A 21174-nucleotide genomic window follows, 5' to 3' on the forward strand; every position below is an offset into this window, starting at 1 on the left:
TGCCCCCTCTCCTTGTACATCCTCTCTCGCTTTCAACCCCTTGGTCATCAGACTCAACAGGCTAAGAAGCCGCACTTACCCTATCTCCCACAGTAATTGCCCCAGACCTACAAAGCACCAGAAACCTTCTTTTAGGGGTTCGGACGCACCCTGTCTCAGCAGCATTCAAACTTAAGCAATCTACAGGCCAATCACTGTCTTGAGTGCCCTCCCATTGTGTGACTCCATGCTCTAGGATGGACTCCTGTCCGCCTCGTCGCTTTACAGCAAAAAACCCTAAAATAAAACCAGAACACTGTCCTCTGCAATTTGCCCTCATTAATGCGAGATCGCTTCTGGCCCATGATACAGAGATGCATGATCTAATCACCAACCTTGACAGGGATGCTCTAGCAGTGACCAAAACCTGGCTTCACTTGGCTTCTGGACCAGCCATTTCACTAGCCCTCCCCGCAGGTTACACCATCCTGCGTCAAGACAGACCGATGGCAAAAGATGGGGGTGTTGCCCTCATAGTCAAGAAAACGCTTGCAATCAGACAAACCTCCTCATGTCTCGGTGGCAATGTAGACTGCCTCTCTATCAAACTTCACTGAATACCACGATTGCTATTCACTTAGCATACTGCCCTCCGGGACCACTACTGGACTTCCACGATAATCTTATCCAACTGCTAGGGGATAACTTCAGTCACTTAAAAGTCTCCAAGGAGAACAGATTTTGACCTTTGTGGTCATTGAAGCCCAAATTAATCAGCCAAGGCACTGGCAAAAGCCCTTCATGATCTGGGCTTCCAACAGAAATTGGTCAACCCCACCTACTGTAAAAGTCGCCTCTTGGACTGGGTAATGGACCACAATTGCAATGTGGACATCAACTCCAATACCCCTTCCCCATGGACAGACCACCATCTTATTCATTTCTACATCCCTACCACCAGCAATGTACCCAAATACTTGAAGCCTGCCCCTCCGGCTCTAGCCAGATCCTCACGTAGATACTCCCTTTCCTAGAGGTCCCCGCACTCAAGCCTCTCTTTCCACTTGTACAGCTCTGCCAATACAGAGGGGTCAACTTTACAATTAAAAATGCAGTGGAAGCCATTGCCCTTATCGAGAGGGGGAAAGCAAAAAAGATGAAACATGCAAACTCTTGGTTTTCCGCCAAGCTCATGGAGCTACGCACACTCAAGCGCATAGCACTCAACAAATTGCAAATCACACCACAACAGACTACCCAAACTGCCTAGAAATCACTTGCTGCGCTATATAAAAAGAGATCATTCTAGCTTAATCAACAGTGTATAACACCAGGATTGCTAACGCAACTTATGAATCTAAAGAACTCTTTGCCATCTTTAAAGAACTGGCCTCACCGGTCACACGCATACCTGTCGCTGTGAAAGACCAAACGTGGTGCACAAAGGTCAAGACGACCTGCAAGAGTTCAAATTTTTTGATCATGGCTAAGATCACTGCCCACCACAACGCCTTGACAACAGCCAGCTCACCTGCACCGCCAGCAACCAGTTCAGAAAGCAGAAAGGATATTCTCTTTTCCTTTAGAAAAGTTACTGAGACAGAAGTGCTTGCTGTTATACAGAAAATTAAACCCTCCAACTGTAAGGGTGATTCGTTCCCAGCCAACCTCATTAAAGAGTGCACAGAATCATTAGCCCCAATCATGACTGCATTTATGAATCCCTCCTTTAGCTCTAACAGGGTCCCTGATTGCTTGAAGGAGACGTGGGTATGCCCACTGCTAAAAAAAACTTACTCTAGACCCTGAGATCACCAACAAATACAGACCTATCACCACGGTCCCATTCCTATTAAAAATTCAGGATAAAGTGGCCAACGCACAAATCCAGCAGTTCTTAGAAGCAAACAGCATAATGGGGAAGGGGCAATCTGGTTTCCGCCCGTCCACGGAACGTAATCCGCCCTACTTGACCTCAAGATACAACTAGGGGAGATAATGGATAATGGTAAGCTGGCACTTCTACTGCTTCTAGATGTTTCGGCGGCTTTGATTTAGTCGACCATGAGACACTATGCAAACAACTCAAGAACTCTGCTTACTTCTCCACTGAAGCCACATCATGGATCTCCTCCTTCCTTAAGGGGAGATGTATGAGAGTGTTCTCGGAGCAGGAATGCGCCGCACCTACCACCATCCACTGTGGTGTCCCGCAAGGATTGTGCACCGCCCCCACTCTCTACAATATTTTCACCCTATCCTTGTTCTACGACCTTGATGATCGCGGCATAGCCTACACCAACTATGCCAACGACACGCAAGTACTTATCCCTCTCACTGGCTCCTATGCACAGGATGCAACAACACTCTCCAACATATATGCAGCCATCCAGGGTTGGATAGCTGCAAATGGATTGTGTCTCAATGGGGAGAAAACTGAGATCCTACTGGTAAGTACCAACAACACTCTCAACAAACTGGATGCCCAATACCATACTTTTAACATTGACAACACTATCATATCAGTGTCATCAGCAGTCAAAATGCTAGGGGTATGCCTCGACTCCTCTCTCTCCATGACGCAACAAGTCAGCGCCATGGCGCCAGCATCAGCACTTACCACCAAAATCATTAATGCTGTCAAACCTTACTTGTCCACCAAAAACTGCCTGTCAATAGCCAGGGCCACCATTGTGGCCAACTGGACTATTGCAACGCACTCCTTTTGAGCACTTCTGCAAAATACCTCCACAGGTTCCAAGTCATGAAAAACAATGCTCTTAGAACAGCGCTAAGTATCCCCAAAAGAGAACATCTCTCTCAGGCGAGAAGAGATGCACACTGGCTGCCTGTCAAAAGGCGAATTCTTTTCAAGACCAAGGCCATCACACACAAGTGTCTCTCACTCGCAGCCCCCAGGTACCTATCAGAAAAAATATTGCCTGCCTCCTCCTCCAAACCTACTTGTTCCCAACATACCAACCTTATCTCTGTCCCCTCCTTCAAAAGAGCCAAGGAGGGTGGTGCCAGTTTCCAATACCTAGCGCCCAAAAATTGGAATGCGCTGCCCACTACTCTCAGGAATGAGATTGTATGCTGTCTTCCGCACAGCGCTTAAGACTAAACTTTTCAACTAGATTAGTAATGCAGCCGTCTACCCCTGCTCCTCTTCTCCCATTCCAAACTCAATGAGCATATTGCTCGTATCAGGTTCCTCTGTAACCAAGGAACCCCCTAGCCTCACATCTTAATACGTTCATTGTAATTGTTTAATGTAATATTCTTCACTGTGATGCTTGTGTGGTAGAATGCAAAGGAGTTTTCCTTTTAACAGGTGGTCCCTGGACCCCCAGCGAAGAGCCTGTACAAGGGTTAGCGAAACAACCACTAGATCTTCCCACTGACCACTTGCCTGAAACCATTGTTTCACTAATCGCTCCTGCATTGGGCGCATGCGCAGACGCACGTGTGAAACCAAGTGTATGCATGAGGCCATCATCCCGAGCAAGCCTATTGCTTTGCATACAGTTATTTGCGACTGGCTTTGTAATGGGGTACTTGTAACAGCATGTTTTATACTCTTTCGTTTGACGGGAAAAAGCCAGCTCCTCTTTTGTCTTTAATATGGCTCCCAGAAATTGTTTCATTTGGCTGGGAACGAGACTTGACTTTTTCTCGTTGATGGAGAAACCCAATTGGAAAAGAAGGTTTATGGTTCTTTGGGTGTTTTGTTTGCAAATTCGAGGAGACTCCCCGGTAATTAGCCAGTCATCTAGATAACGGTAAATGGGGAGTGACTCTCTGTGGCGGTGTGCTGCCACTACTGCAAGCACTTTCGTGAACACTCTTGGGGCTCAGGCGATGCCGAAGGGGAGCACATTGAACTGGTTGTGTTCTCCCACTATTTTGAAGCATAGCTAGTTCCTGTGCGCTGGGAACATTAAAATATGAAACTATGCAGCTTTTATAGCCAATGTTTCCATGTAATCCCCCTGTTTTAAGAGTAGGATTACTTCTTGGAGTGTGGTCATGCAGAACTTTTGAGGTTTGACAAACGTTTTTGCTGGGTGCAGATCTAGTACTGGGCGCATGGACAGGTCTTTCTTTGGCACAAGGAAGTACGTTGAACAAATACCCTTGTTTACCTGATTTGCTGGGAGGATCTCTATGGCGTCCTTTTCCAGCACAGTCTTTGCTTCCTTCAATAGTATCCGCTGCTCTTCTGGTGTCATCTTCCTGTGCCTTGGCAGGCAGTTGGGAGGTTTTTGCAAAAGTTCGATGCAATACCTGCTTGCTACGGTGGACAACACCCATTTGTCTGATGTAATCCCCTCCTATGCATGGGTGAAATGTGAGATGCGTCTTCCTACTGGAGTGACATGGGAGGGGACTTGTAGCAGTGCGTCATTGCTTGGGAGGGGTGGAGCCTCTCCCAGGGGATGTTCTGCCCCGTCCTCTGGATCTTTTATGTCCTCTTTGAAAATTAGAAGAGGAAGACTGTCCTTGTGATGGGCCCCATGTTGAAGACTGTCTGCCCTGATTGTATCCGGAAGAGCATTGGGTGCCCTGACTCCGAAACCTTCCGGAGTTAGCCAAATAACCAACAAACCCTACATCCAATGGGGTTCCTTCTGTAATGGCTTGGCAGGCGAAGAGGGTGGTCTGGAGGGTTGCCCAGAGCAACGCCAGTGGTTAAGATTCATTCTAAACCTTCCAGCCATCACCTCTTTGTTTTTGCTTTGTCACCCCGAGTGGAACGGGTATGCCCAGACGTGGGTCCCGTGCCTGCTGGGCTTAGAGACCCAAGCTACTCCTCACTGATGAGACCAAACAAGGGTGAAATATGTTTGGGGATGCTTGTGGTCTCGTGCAGAAAGGATGTGACCTAGCAGTTAGGGCTGGGCTGCCCCTTTTGGTGTGGGGCCAAGCCTGATTTGCATATGGTCTTTCCCCTTCTGTAATGGCTTGGCAGGCAAAGAACGGTGGTCTGGAGGGTTGCCCAGAGCAACGCCAGTGGTTAAGATTCATTCTAAACCTTCCAGCCATCACCTCTTTGTTTTTGCTTTGTCACCCCGAGTGGAACGGGTATGCCCAGACGTGGGTCCCGTGCCTTCTGGGCCTAGAGACCCAAGCTACTCCTCACTGATGAGACCAAACAAGGGTGAAATATGTTTGGGGATGCTTGTGGTCTCGTGCAGAAAGGATGTGACCTAGCAGTTAGGGCTGGACTGCCCCTTTTGGTGTGGGGCCAAGCCTGATTTGCATATGGTCTTTCCCCTTCTGTAATGGCTTGGCAGGCAAAGAACGGTGGTCTGGAGGGTTGCCCAGAGCAACACCAGTGGTTAAGATTCATTCTAAACCTTCCAGCCATCACCTCTTTGTTTTTGGGATTTAAGAGCATCATACTCTTCCTTCGGAAACAATGTCGAAGATGCCCTCAAAAGCGCAAAGATGATATTAGGTTCCACAGGGATGTTACGTAGGGTTGACTGTGTTTCGAATTTAAACCCAGACTGTCTAAGCCAGGCATGGCGCTTAATAAGTGTGCACTCTGCGATAAGGCAACCCGCATTGTCTGCTGCGTCGAGGTTGTTTTTAAGAATGCAGTTAGACAGCTACTTAACACCATCTCAGAACACAAGCAGTTGAGATTTTAGGGGTTCTGGAACGGCCTCCATTTGGTGTTCCAACTCATCCCACATGTGAAAGTCAAACCTAGCTAGGAGGGTAGAATTATTCACAATTCTAGCTTGATATGCCTCTGAGGAAGCCACTTTCCTTCCGAAAGTGTAGATTTTTTAAACTTTCAGTATTTGGCAGGGCTGTCGCCGATGCCAGAGGAGTACCAGCCCTCTACCTAGTGGTGGTGACGACAAGTGATTGATTTGAGCTGACCCCTAATGTACAGGGGGTCAGTGGATGCTGGTCTGAATAATTTCTCAATTCGAGCATTAACGCCCTCGTGAGGCTTGGCTTGAGTAAGGAAGGCTGTATACGCCTTTGTATGGATTGTAACAGTGGGATAATTGAGTGGCAGATCTCTTGTCGTCAAGAATGTCTTCGACAAAGTCTTTGTCACCTTGGGCTTCTTGGGTGTCAATATTGAAATGTTGGGCAGCCTTTAGTAACAGTTTTTTGTATTGAAGTTGTTTATCTACAGGTGAATCTGCCACAGACTGATCAGGCGACTGGATGACATAGATATCGTCATCATAGTACTGGTCCAGACTGTATTGATCTCCCTGGTCTCCATGAGATCCGGGGTCTCGGGACCATGAGGGATCAGTAGCATACATGTTCTGAGAGGGGTCTTGATAGGGTGTGGCTGGAGGGCCCTGGGTGGAAGTGCTTGGCCGGGGGTTGTCAAGATGTGGTCTTTTGGCAGGAGGTTGGTGTTTTACAGCCTCTGACTGGGAGGCGTCTCTAAGCGACATCCGTTCTTCAGGGTGCCTTTCCAAAAAGTCAACAAAGCATGACTGCTGGTTCTGGCGTCCACTCATATAAAGGTGGAAAACCTGAAGGGGTATATAAGTGATCTGGGAGTGTGTCTGGTCCTTGGGTTGCATGGCCCTTGTGAGTGTATCTGTATGGGAGGAGATATCCTGAGAGCCAGTGGTCTGGGAAGACAAAGGCATCGAGGATTTTGCTGTTTTGGGTGATCTTGTCTTCAGAAGGGTAGCAAGGCATGTTTTTAAATGAGTTCCTGCATTTTTGGTGTATGTTTGGGAGACGCTGATGCGTCTTTCGCTGTGCGAAAGGAGGGCTTTTTTTATACGCGGTGTCCAAACCGACCCTCGAGGCCAGTTTCAGAGGCCTGTCATGCGGCGAAAGTGTAAGCGACGGCCCAAAGGGCAGGGCGGATTTGGAGGCTTTTTCTGCAGACACCACGTGGGCCCGACGGTCGACAACCCATGCCCGACCTTCGGCGATATCATGTGCTTGCTGTGTTTGGAAGTTTATGTGGTATGGCCGCTGGGTGTAGTCTCCATCACAGAGCCGCAGGCCTGCTTAGTGGTGTCGGGGGCCGCACATGGGGTTCCCACAAACCTTTTTCGCCTTCGGCGTCACTGGGGACATCAATAGTACCCTCGCTGGATTCCCCCGTCACGTCGATGGGGGCTTTGGCCTGCACGGTGTGGAGGGCCCAACGTTTGGCTTGGCGGTCTTTAAGGGTATTCGGGCAGAAATGTTTGCAGGACTAGCAAAGCTTTTCTGGGCTGTCCCTATGGACACAGTAGTTGTACACTTGGTGCATATCCTTCTAAGGATGATGCTGCGACAACAAGTGGACAGTAAAGAAAGAAAAGAGAAGTCTATGAATAAACTTTAACTAGTCAAAGGCATCAGCCTGAAAGGAACTCCACAACTTGTAACCGACTACAATGGCGGAAAGAAACAATTTGAGGGACCTCAGCGTGTGAAGGACCATGGGTACAGTACACGTCACACTAGGGATAGTATTACTAACACGCACTGTTGACATCTGTTTTTGAGTTTCGAAAACAAATCTTGTAATACTCCACGATTACCACCAGATGTCGAACTATGCAGAGCATGTCATCTAAGCAGATCCACAAGCCTCAGAAATATATATTTATATATTTGCACTATATCAATATAGGTGCGCGCTATACCCCCTATTTGTTTTACATGCTTCCACTTCAGGCCTTAGAGTGCAGACATATCTGAAACAGTTTGATTAAACGCCATAGCCTTGAGATTCTTCACCTGCAAATGAAGTACAGGACTGCAACAAAGACCACACAAATGACGACGGCCAACACCAAGATGTTTGTGAGCGTTGCAGTTTTTGGTTGCGCCTTCTTACTAGGTAGAAAAATGTCTTCACAACGAAAACCTGTATAGCTGTTAGAACATCTGTAAAGTAAAGAAGCAGAAGCCCAAATTATGTTCACAATAACATTATTTAGCAGAAGTCTTAACTCCCGAAACTATTTATCAGTATACAGCGTTTTGAATTTATTTTTGTATTTTTTTAGGAGGGAGTGGATTGGGGTGTTGATCAATTTTATTTGTGCATGCGAGGAAGGAGCTAGGCAGTAACACGTTGGAGTTATTGCGCCTTCCCCAACTGATTCATTGCATCTTGCCATATCTGTGTGGTAGCGGCCCCACATGTATTGCCTTACCATCTCTTCTTAGGCTGACCAAGAAGGAGGTGGTAACTCGTTTTAAAAAAGACATGAGTAAAACATTTGTTCTAGCATCTTCATATTTGTTGCAACGATAAACAAACAACACATGTATAAAACAAACAAGTAATCCGCAGAATAAGCCGAGATCCTTGATAAAAATTCAAAGCAAATGACACACATTAGTTCATGGGATCATAATGCATAACAATACATTTTTATGTACATTTAAAAATACTCTCCTCTAGAAAAGAGTCTACAAGTAATACTCATGTCCGTTCTGTGTGCCCACATATTTCCGTCTGCACCACCAGGACTTCCATAAATGTTGCCCCAATGCACTACCTAGACAGATCAGGTTCCTGGTAGGTTTCAATGCAATACAGTGTCAGTCCCCATGGAGTCTTCTGCAGCTGTCTTTCTTACAAAGACCGAGAAGTGAGAGTATAGAAACAGTGCTGTGAGGCAGTCCTTCTCCTTCATCACTGGCTCCCTCCATCCTATACTTCTGAAAGGACCTGAAGACCCTACTCTTTAGAACACAGTGGCAATTGCTGACCGCTCCACTCAACCTTACTTTTTTCCCTCCAGAGTGCCACTCCCACTCACATGTTGCCTGAACCCATACAAGCTCCTCTTCTACCACTGCATCCTTCTTGTAACCTCGTGAAAGAGTCCCTTTCACCATGACTGTTCTTCATATAGGAAAGCCCCTAGATGCTCACACCAGAAAAAAATACAACCCACTAGGGAAAAAGGCCCAATACTCCTCTTGCAAGGATAACAAGGTTTATTTCCACACAAAAAATTGAAAGTGCCAACAAAGAACTCTACTGCTGCGGAACGTTCTGCAAAAATCTGCATGAGCACCACTTTGAGAAAGTACATTGCGTCATCAGTGACATCATCACATACAGTAGAAACCTGCGTGGCTGGTTGGTGAGACACTATACATAGGTCACCTGCTCCATAAGGGATGCTAGGCCATTGGTCCCAGCCCAGTCTGTCCATCTTCCACGTGGGTTATGCTGCATTCGTCATCGGTCAAAGGGCAGCTAATTGGCAATTGTGTTGTTTAGTTTAAAGAAAACATCTCTTATGTACAGTTTGTACATATCTCTATCTATGTAGCAGTGCACCTGGTACAAGCAGACAGGGGGCCAGGGGAAAAGCCAATGTCATACTAACTCATGCAGACAGGCCGGCACCTCTCCAAGGTCTTTCACCCTCGTTCAGGGCTATAATTTCGTCCGTCCTGGTACCTTGCAGCACAAATCATGTGACCTAGAAGTGAAGGCAGGAAAGCCTTGCTTTCTGATCTTTCTTGATCTATCGAGGCCCTAACAGGTTTATGATCAGTGATCTGATAGCTGGTACCATAGAATTCAGAAGTCTTAAGGCTAGGGCATTTGGGTGCTATAACGTAGCATTTGCTCTGGTGGGGGGTCGGAGGCCTATGCCCTCCTTCTCGTGGAATTGTACAAAGACACTCGGCCCTCATCCCATGGCCTTGCAGGGCGCATTTGTCCCAGAGCACAAAGGTTGGCAACTTTTTAGACAATGAAGGGTCTATGGATCTGTGTATCTCTGGCCTTTCTCATGAGTGCACAGGATACAACTATTACTTTTGCTCATATTCGCAGCCTATACCTGGGATCCTGGCTGCTGCACTGCGTTTAAGCCTTATGTTTCAATATGGCTGCTAAAATCTAAGATACCTGCTATTCCTGCATGTGCACTACATCTACAAAGCATGCAATAATGTAATTGTGTACAAGCCTTTAAAGGCACCAACTGGTCTCTTACATTATCTCTCACAGCCTTTGCCTTATTCCGGGGGTGCAGGAAGATTGCCTCTACTTCCCAACATTCCCCCCTTTCATTAATTCTACATTGGGCCAGTGAGCAGTAGCCCTACCATGATGGTGGGAGGTGCAAGAATGCCTGCTGTCCACGCACCCAGTAGTAGTCCATTAATGCAGTCCTCCTGCTGCGCAACTCATTGATGTATCTTGCCACTTGCTTGCCACGTATGTTACTCCTTGAAATTTCAGGTATGGCCGCTGCAGACACTGGATGCTTTTAGGATTTTATGTACATTGCAGCTGGTCATGGTCCATAACTTCTTGTTGCACCCTTTGCGCCTGGAAGGTGCCTCGCAGCCTACACAGTGCCAGATGAACCAGGCATTGACCCTCTAAAAAGGGTGTTTCTTGTGATATTAATACCTTGGGGGCTCCCGATGCAAATGGAAAAAATGAACACATAACTACAATTCACCCTCCTCTTCCCCACTAAGCTCATGTCTACGTACCAACTATTTGAGAGTTCTGGATGGTGCACGTCTTCTATTGTATCTAGACCAAGTTCACTGTACTTCTCATACGTGGACCTTCTAAGTTGTCTCTTTCTATGCGCTAAAACTTAGTTATATACATTATCAATAGAGCTGGTGAAATCAGAACGTGTATTGATCATTAGTACTATTTACAATGTTATGTGTTGGAAATTACTTTTGACCTGGTCAGTAACATGGGGGTACGTGGCCACAGTGTTGTGTGTTTGAAAAAATTGGCTCACATTTAGGTCTGTACTCTTGGTAATATTTACATACTGCATAGAACCGTTAATAGTAGCACTTGTATTTATACACTCCCCACCCTTTTTATATGCCCCCACAATATAAATGTACATCCCAGATAAATACCTAATCCAATTATAGGAGTGGTAAACAACCCAGCAATATAATGCATAGCACAAAAATATGAATAGGAGAACCTTGACATTGCAATGGATTCAACTGATTCTAAAAATTCCATTTATATTAAGAAAACTAACATGTATGGTACAAAGGTACCTGAACAGGAATGTGGTTAAAACAAGAAAGAGTGGGAAAAAGAGAGAGAGTGGGAGAGATGATTGAAAAGGGTATGGGAGAGTGCAAGAGTGCACTCTGTGCAAATGTCATGTGTAGCATCTTTTAGGGCTTGTGTGGGGATATTGGAGTATATTTATTTACTTGTTTAAAAGGGCACATGGGCAGGGCTTGAGGGGGGCACTGGGTGCTATGGACATGGGCACTTTACTGGTTTGGTGTTGGCTTGGAGTGCCTTGCGGACATCAGACAGGTGCACCCAATAATGCAGTTCTTTAACTTTCACAGCAAGGGGAGTGGCGTGTATGACCTGGAAAGGGCCATTATATTTGGGTTCTCTCCACCGGCGCACAACATTTTAAATGTATATCCAATTGCCGGGGGACAACTGCAGAGGAGGGACGTTGCTGTTGTGTCCGTTGCAGTGCCGGCTGCTTCCTCAGTCTGGGGAGGTGCAATCTGTTGGGAGACACATTTTATGGCCTTCATTATGGCAGGCAAATTGTTGTGAAATTGCTCCCCCAAAATGGACACCACCCTTTGAGCAACTGACGCTCGTCTAACAGGAGGAAGTGGCGTGTGCATGTGGTACCCTGTTACCACCTTGTGGGGTGATAAGTGGTGGTCCCTGCAGGGCTGCGTGCGCAAACTAAAGAAAAATTGGGTGCACTGTTTGAATAATGCAAGTGGCAATGTGGTGCACAGCTTTGACAGCTTGCTTTTTATTTGGCTGTTGATCCGTTCTATGACCCTGTTGGCCTGGGGGTGGTAAATGGTGCACATCCGATGCTTGATGCTCAGTAATGCCGAAACCTCCTTAAAAAGTCAATTAAAGAAATGCATGCCATTATCTGATCTCAGTACATCGCACACGCCCTATCGAGGAAAAACTTCTTGTACTAAATATTTGCCAGCGCACTTAGCATCTGGTTGTGCACAAGGTACCGCCTCCACCCCTCATGAGAAGTAACACAAAACCACAATAAGGTAACGCAATCCATTGCATCTCTCGCCCATCTCTGCATAATGCAGTTTGTGGAATAGCCCAGTGGGGTGGCTCAAGGTGCCTCTCATAGCACTCAATGTAAGCCCTGTACTGTAATTTTGTGCATTGCACCTAATGTCAGTCGGTTTAGTTAAGTTTTCCTGCAGGTTGGGGACAAACCAGTCCTCCTGTATGTCTGCTGCAATGTGATGCTTAGAAATGTGTGATGGATGGTGCAACTGGTCGAATGCGACCAGTAATAATTCATGTTGCATGACCGCTTTACCAGATATCTCTTGCCTCCACAACAGATCGTTTGAGGGACTGTTTACACCCCTTTTCACCCAAAGCTCCTTCTCTTCTTGTGGTGCTTGTCCATGTAACTCAATTAGCTGTGCAATTGGGAGGGCACTGTACGGTGTGACCAACTGTTCGGTGTCAACACAGGATACTCTGAGACCTGTGGTACTGGAAGATATGCTGCTGTTTTCGCTGCCGCATCTGCAGCAGTGTTACTGAGCGAGACCATGTCTGTGTTGTTAGTATGTGCAGCACATTTCACGACTGCCACTACAGATGGTTGGGCTAGTGCGTAAATAAGCTTGTCTAACAATGCGGTATTTTGAACTGGAGATCCGTCAGCTCTCCTGAATACTCTCCTTTTCCACCATGCAAGGCCTGCGTGCACTGTAGTGGTTACATATGCTGAGTCAGAATAAATTATCATGTGGCACCCCTGGGAGGCTTGTCGCGCTTCAATAAGAGCTATGCGTTCAGCAGATTCAGCTGAAAAATGCCTTGGTAATCTCTTCTGCACTAGTGTTTCATGCTCCTCATCCACCAGGTGAACCAATGCCACACAAGTGTGCCGTAAGCCTTTGTCCTGGTCAATTGTAGCTGAACCGTCAACAAAGAGGGCCCCCGCCCGAGCGGTTTATCATGGGCCTTTGGAATATCATCTTCTGGTCCCTCAAAAAGTTACACAGCCATGGTTGGCCAAGTCTTCGGCAGAACACGTTTCTGTCAAAAAGTTAGCAGGTTGACGGTTTTGCATTGCACTATGAATATTTGGGCTTGATAGAATAACCTTTCACCATGCAGCGAGCTTCTGTGTACGTGTAGATTTAGAGCATTCTAAAATGGAAAAAACTGCATGCTCGAAGTACAATGTTACCGAGCATCCCATAACTGTCACAACCCCTGCCCTAAGCCTGGATTGCCAGGCTAGGTGGGCTACTTCTAGTACCCCCATCAGGCCCTCAAGGGCCTTGACATTTGCCCCCAGACTCTCTTGGAATCAGTCCTGGCGCCTTTGCTTAAGCTCATGTGCTTAAGCCGTAATCTGGGCCCATAAGGGCATTGCGCAGCAACATGGATGCTTCCACATGGCTCAGTTCCTGAACTGAACTATGCGGTCTAGCATTTTGGGTGTGGCAGGCCCATAGTGACCTGGGATGCCTGCAGGCTATATAAGCCACGTCCGGACTCCAGTACATGCTTCGCGTTACTTTGCAATCCAGCAACGTGACGCTCATCGTGTTCAGCTGCATCTGCGAACCTCGGAAGAACAGCATCTGAAAAACAAAAGGACATCGTGAAAAGCAGCAGCTTACCTGTGATTCCACCGCAAGCTGCCCTCCACTCCTGCAACCATCATCCAAGGTACACCAAGCCGCCCGGATCGTCGAATCTGCAAAAGGAGAGAAAAGGACATTAGACATTTTGCAATTGTGCCGGCAGCTTACCTCACGAGTCGCCCATCGACTAGCATTGGGACTTCTTGCTCCAGGTGAGCACCGCAACCTATGAACGAAAGACAACAGGTTAGCAAAGGCAAGGTATCATAGAGCTGCGCATAGCGCCTACTTACCGCATCAAGGCGCTCTCAAGACACCATCACCTGTCGGCGAGTCCCAATTCAGCCAACGTTCCAGAGCGAACATCCACGCATCTAAGGAGAGAGAAAGACATTATTTAAATCCAAGAAAGGCATACAGTATAACAGTAATAAGACCTACCTGAAAGACTCTAAAGAGCTTGCATCAGTGAAGTAACTAGATCGCACTCGCCCATAAAAGACAACGCGCCCCTGCCAAGAAAGCAGGATGGAGAGCACGCCAAAACCTATAACAAGGTGAGGAAAGGTCCGGGGAGGGGATGCGGGCATACGGGGTGTTGGGAGGCTCTTACCCCAGTTGCCCAGTCTTGAACATTGCCCACCTGTTTTCCAGGCAGAACTTCTCCACTGATTATACCTGGGAGCGGCTGAGAAGGGCACCAGAGTCCCCACAGCTGGGTGGCGTCCCGTGGATACCAGGTGAGCGTAACAATGATGATTGTGGAGCTCTTCTCAATGGTAAATGCTGCAGCAGTAAGTGTTTGTTTGCATGCAAATTGACCCTGCATTGCTGAGTCTAGCCTCCACTGTAATAGGCCAATGGAATATGGTGCTCTTCTGTGTTAGCACTGCAGTCATCAGTTGCCCATTGGAGTGGGAGAATTAATAGAACTCTTGTGTGTAATCTGGGGTTACTAGCACTGGTGCAGTGGATATTACCTCCTTGCGTTCATTTAAACTGTTGAACATTTCCTCTGTCCATACTATGTTGTTGTCCCCCTTTTGTACTTCCTTGAGGGTCTGTAAAAGGGGCCTGGTGTATGCTCAATGGTCAAGTATCCATGCCCTGAAATAGTTGCAGAGCCCCAAGAATGTTTGCATTTCCTTCATTGTTTTGGGCTGTGGGGTGGAGCGCACAGAGGCGACGCAATCAGGGAGGATTCTTTTTCCATTAAGAGAGATCAATTGACCCAAATACAGTACTGCCTTCAGGAAGTACTCTAACTTAGCCTTATCAACCTTGTATCCCTTGCTGGATAAGAGCTGTAGGAGTGTTATAGAGTCTAATGTGCTCTAGCACTTTGAAGCATCTTTGTGCTAGATGGAATTACCAATAAAAAGGCTCAGACCAAATAACTGGATAGACTCAAAGAAGATGGTGAAATACTGCTTTTATCTCAATGAAGGAAAGCAGGGTAAATTGTCATTCATCAAATTGATTCATGCAGAATCACAATGGGCCTCATTACAAGTTTGGCGGTAGCATTACCGGTAAAACTAGCAGGCTGCCTCCAAACTTGCAATTTTTTCTGGCACCCGCGAATGGGCAATTACCGGGTCAATCTGGCCCGCCGGACTCGGTAATTGTCCATTCGCGGGTGCCGGAAAAAAATGCTCCCCATTCCTATTGAGCCCCATAGGGCTCAATGGGAATGGGGAGGTCGGATGCACCGGCACCAATCAGAATGGTGCCGGTGCATCCGACATGGTCTGCTCGCAGGTACGCCTGCTCGGTCAGACCTGGTGGGCGGGAAAGTGTTAGGGAGAATTCTCATAAATGTGCTAATTTCCCTTACCTTAGAAAGCCCCAGCAACTTTGCTGGATTTTGAGGATTTGTTTTTTTTACCTGGAAAGAGTGTGAGCCTTTTTTTTCTACTCTTTCATTTATTTTGATGTGTGTTTTACTTTGTGTTCATAGGATATGGAGTTTTAGACAACTCCATAAGCATCATCTTGTCTTGTATGTCACACAGCACCCTCAGTGCAGTGGCACAGGGATGTCTTTCGGACTTCCCAAGGTTTAAATACCTTCTCTGGGACTGACTACGGTCTCCCAGTGAATGTAAAGTTAAATTGACTTTGCTAGTCTTTTTAAATTGCTCTAAGGCAGTATGTGCTGGGTCTAGCAGAGTGCTGGAGGGAATACCTAGTATCCCCTTTGCCTAGAAAACTCATGTAGCACTGAAATGCTACCCTTTCCTTTCAGAAAACCTGGTGGCAGTGGTATTACCATGATTTCTGGACCGCGACCCGTTTAAATGCTCCGGTAGCTAAAATCCACCGGAGCCATGTTTTTCAAGATGGCGTCTGAGCCCCCTCTGTAAAAACAGGTTCTGATTGACTTTTTTCATCATTTCTTTTTGGAAAGGTCCTTCTACTGTTTGTCTCTGTGCATCAAACCAGGTTTGGTCCCTTTGTTCGTTTGCCTTTGGCGGGCTTCAGTACTGAAGGCCGCCTCTGGCGCCTGAGTGTCTGGGGTGGACAGGAAGTGAGGGAGGTGCCCAAAACTCCCTGTGCTTAGTCTCCTTGGAGACCTGAATGCACTTTGGCATGATTGGCTGGCTGACTGTCCGGCAAGGACAGCCACACTGCTGGGTGAGTGGCAGCTAGGCTGGAATGAAAGGGAGAAAACTGTTTAAAAGGCAGGTCTCTGGGACTTGGAAGGCAGTCGACCACTGGAATGAAAGAACCAAAGCCGAGGTGAAGGAAGACGACTGTTGCAACTCCTGGACTGTTGGTTTGCCCAGTGAAGCCCTGCTGCAGGTCCGAATCAATTGAAACTCCCTCGACAGAGAAGCCCCTTCAAGGACGACTTCTTCCCTTGAGCTGGTCGGAACAACCAACTCGCAAGCCACCTGGAAACAGTCTCTATACTGGTTGAATTGTCTTCAGAGTCCTGCAGAAAACCGGATAGCCAGTGAGAAGGATACCAGCTTGTGGACTTTAAGGCACTCACACCTTAAACCGACGTTTTGCCACGCTTGTGGATCCGTCCCTGTGCAGTGCAGGAACCTCCCGACGTCCTCCCTCTTGTCCCCACGACTGAGGCCCAGGAACAGCGAGCTCTGCAGGAACTGCCAGGAACACTTGCCTAAGCTACAGATTTTCTTCATTACCAAGGTACTGTGCAAACACGGTTTAGAAATCCTCTCTGCCGCAGTGAAAGTTCGTGAAAGTTTCCCAACTTTGGAGTCTTGTTCGCTCCTAATCCAACATATAACTCTTTTCATGCAAACTACTTCTGAGAACATTGCCAAAGACTTAACCGTTTACTACCAGAACTGTGCTATCCTATCCAAGACACTGGCCCATTGACTTTGGCCCAGTCCTATTGAATTGAACTGCCTCTAATAGTGAACTGAAACTATTTGCCTACCTAAGAAAGTATTTGTGTTTAATTCTTACAATACTGTACCAACACAACCAATATGCATCTATTTATAGCACTCTATAATGTCTGGCAACAGATAGAACCTGGATTGGGAACTCAAGCATACTCAATCATCAATACTTAGTTGCTCAGGATTATTTGCAAACCAGTTAAAGTACTGGCAAACAATATGAAGGTTGTTAGTAATTATGTTTTTGCACTAGATGTCATTAGCAGTGACCTATGATTGATGATTTTATGTTTATGATTTTATATGTTTGATCTTATACGAATGATTATCAATATATGTGTAAAGTTTGAATTTATTTTCATTCTATATCACATTAAAGAATTATTATTATTATTAATTCTTATAACTTGTGTCTTTTACTACCATTTAAAGTTACTGAAGTGTCATTTTGCTCTCAACTCTGGAGAGCCTAACTTGTTCATAAACTTATTGGTTTGGTACTGGAGTGTATTATAGTGTGATATTGGGCTGCTTATTGCTAGTGGAATGTTTTCAAAATGACTGTGTAAATAAATTAATATTGTTTTAACAAGAAACCTTTAGTAAGTGTTTGTGTGAACCACTGGGATTGCAAGTCCTTTGTGTAACACTTTGTACTGCTCACATCCTCTTGAGATAAGCCTGGCTGCTCAGCCCTGCTACCACAAAACTGTGTAGTACAGACTTATACCAAAGGAGAGACTGTGCTTACACCTGTATTCTTAATTATGTGTAGTGTTCCCAAAGGATACTGCATGTAATTCTGCCTAACAGAAGGCACCGGCGAGCAGAACTCAGTTTGCCGGTTCGGTAACAACGGTACCGGCAAGCTTACTGGTACCGTTGTTACCGGACCAGTAAACCTATGAGGCACAATGTCTTTTTAATTATACTTAGTAGGTTTTTGTAATATGCCACATAGGATGACATCATAGATGAAACAGAATTATTTAAACTGAAGGGTGGGATTGGATAAGGGAAACATGTCTACATATAGAATGCATGAGTATTAATCTCCCATTGGTAGTCCTTTGTCTGTAGGATACTGTTAAGACGGATTTCTGAACTCTGTCCTGGTGGCGCAGAAGTTCAGAAGGCCAACCTAATTACTTGGAACAGGGTAACCTCTGGACGAGCCAGACCAATCAAGGTAGCGATCGCGGCGGTCAAGACTAGGTCTCAAGAGGGGTGAGGGTGACTGAAAGCCCGCAATGAGCACACAAAGCAAGAGCGCTTACAAACTACTCCAAACAGTTGTTATATCAAAAATAGATACACATTTATTTCAAGGCCTTTAAAACAATGACCGTAGCGAGAAAATCACAATATCACAATACTAAACCAACACATACCATATCAACACAATATATATACAAATACAACAGTCGCTAGCGTTATAAGCACGAAATGTGTAGTCCACCTGAAAGGGAAGGAAAACAGGCAGTGCGATAACGTTTTAGACTCAGTTCGCCTTCAGAGGCACCTAACTAGATGGAAGTCCGAGCCCTGCGAAGAGTGGAGCCTTGTGCTCAAAGTACCTGCCACGCCGGTGCCAACGGGCAAAAGGAGAAGCTCTTCGGAGGAAGTCAGGCAGTTCGGGTTAGTGCACAACAGAAGGAGAACAGGTTCCGCGACTCAAGCGCAGCCTCCACAGCGAGCAGAAGCAGAGCGCGAGTGCGGACAAAAGGGTGCTGTTTTTACACAGCGGGGAAAAGCAATGGGCTACTGCAGGAGGGCGACCAGATCCTAGCTAAACTACTCACCGGGCCCCGAAGCAAGCAGACCCAGGCTTCTCCACGTTAGTTTCAGCAGCTGGCAGGTTCAGAAGAGCAGGGAACGCCTCGTAGTCGTGTAGAGCAAAAAGACGTCCCAATCGACGAAACCAGCACAGTTTGTTGCCGCAGCAGGACAACGGAGCGGCCGTGTGTATCCGAGCCAAATGTACACTCCTCCCTTCAGACTTGGGAACGCCAAGTGTACGAAGCGTGGGAGAGTGACAAGGACTCGAAATACAACACAACCTGGCGGCGGTTACAGAGCAGGACTCCCTTGTAAGCTGGTCAGTCAACTGGATGGCCCAGAGACACTTCCGAAGGCTTACTTGGCAGGAGATGATGAAGTCGCCGGGAATAGCTGTTCCTGCTATTCCAAAGGTCGAAGCACCAGTACAGGCCTTCTGGTTCGATCAAAGGAGGAAAGGGTTTCACAGGACGACAGCAGTGCAAAGGAGGATTCCTTCAGCGGGTCACCAGCGATTCCTCGGTCCAGCCTCGTGGTTGCAGGATACTTGGCTCCTGTATTCCTTCGTTCGTGAGAACTCAGGAGATCGACATGGTAGTGGTGTTTCCAGCCCCCTCTTATCCACGGTTCCCTTCGCGCCAAAACGGAGGGGAGCCAATGGGAGATCCGCTCATCAACACACATACCATACGTGGACCAATCACGGACCACGGTGGTCCCAGGCATTCACACCACCCTAGACTCTCTGGCACCCAGGATGTGTATTGGGACCAGACATCCCAGCCCACACCCTGGAGGCACACAAAAGACATGTAGAAGCCCGCGAAAGCAACCACGTTTCGCGGGAAAGTACATGCCCAAATAAGGAAGGCCCCGGGTCGCTCGACCTGGGGAAGGTGAAGGGAGCAAGACGGTCAGTGGACAAGACAAAGGAGCCTCGTGGTCTGGCCATTTTGGGAGCCAGGCCACCATTTTGGGTTCAGCGCAAAAAATGCGCTCAGAACGCCAAAAGGAGCTCAAAATACACAAATCGATCGCTGCCACCATTCCAGTCCCTGAATGACTTGCACCGATCAAATACCATCCTAAACGAGTATCTAGGGCCTGTAGAAGGCTAGAGACCCAAGAGAGCTGTAACTTAGCTTACAGTGCCCTCTTGTGTCATGTTGCACTAAAGCCGCAACATGATAAAAGAAACTACGGGAAACAGCGTTCCCCGGTACTGACTGTCTTAAGGGCATGTCAGTTTCCCCATAAGAAAAGGAGCGAAAGCCCAGAGGAGTGCGGCAGAAGGCTGCACTTCTCTGGCAAAGTCAAGAACAAGGTGAAAAACAACAGCAAAAAGTTTAGGGGTTGCCACATGGAAGGAAAATGACCTACAATTACGAAATCTTTCCTAACAGACACACCCTGAGCTACTTCTACACATGTAGCACACTGATTAAAGCAAAGAATATGGCAGCAGAATAATACTTGCAACATTGTATGTAAAAGTGCATGGCAGGATTTTCTGATTGGTTGGCAACCTAAACGCAACCTTGGACATTCGGCTCGCTAGCAGCAGGTACCTAGAAACGAAACCCAGGTGCTTGGAGAAACGTCAGCTCTCCCCTTGTTTTCCCAATTAGTTTACCTTCTCTCATCAGTAGGCTTCATGCAAGTGTCCTCTATTTGAAGACTGAACTTGCCAGTCTGCACTGTCTCTGAACATTCAAGGAAGTGTAGGCACACCATTATCTTAGCTCCAAGCCTACTGAATAGCACTTGTTTGCGAGCTCTTCGTCAAGTGCTAAAAGACCACGAATTTGTCAATTTTGACAATGTATTTAACACTATTTGATTCAATTACACTGGGTGCAGTTGCTCCTCTTGGCCTTTAGAGACTTGCCCACTTTATCCCATATAAACTTTATGCGCTTTTAATTTTTCCAATACTTGGCATCCGTAAATGTTCTTTTTCCTCCTAATCTTGAGAAATATGTCCTTCGCACATGGTCTGCTCGTTGGACTCCCTTCGTACTTTGCCTTCGTCTCTCGAAATAGCATCCTTGTTCTTAGGCCAATGTACTCCTTTATTTTGCAAGGAAAAAACAACTTCTTCATTATCTTTTCACTTTAAGATCCTGGGCTCTTATTTTGAGGTAACTGGGTTGATTGACATAAACCGTTGTCCATGACTTTTACTGAGTTCTACACCAGCCTCTATGCATTACCGCCGGAACACAATGAACAACATATGAGGGACCGCCTTGATCAGATCCCCACGACATGTATCTCTCACTCGGCTAGGGACCAGTTGGATTCCCCGATCTTGCTGGAAGAGATTGTTAGGCCATCACAGACCTTCCGAAGGGCAAAGCCACCAGGCCCTGACAGACTCACCCCTGAATTTGATCAAGAACATATCTCAATTCTCGCCCCCAAACTATTGGAGATCTGGAAT

At 46.7% G+C, this 21174-nt stretch overlaps 1 protein-coding gene across 1 annotated transcript in view; it reads right to left on the reverse strand.

Annotated features, from left to right (window-relative positions):
• Positions 1 to 21174, reverse strand: part of NRG4 (neuregulin 4) — a 447381-nt gene that overhangs the window by 149753 nt on the left and 276454 nt on the right. The window contains exon 6 of the mRNA XM_069625412.1: positions 7708 to 7857. Within this exon, the coding sequence (XP_069481513.1) occupies positions 7708 to 7857 (150 nt within the window). The remainder of the gene's footprint in view (positions 1 to 7707; positions 7858 to 21174) is intronic.

Source organism: Ambystoma mexicanum, chromosome 11, assembly GCF_040938575.1.
Source record: "Ambystoma mexicanum isolate Mex_15411 chromosome 11, UKY_AmexF1_1, whole genome shotgun sequence".
Taxonomy (NCBI): domain Eukaryota; kingdom Metazoa; phylum Chordata; class Amphibia; order Caudata; family Ambystomatidae; genus Ambystoma; species Ambystoma mexicanum.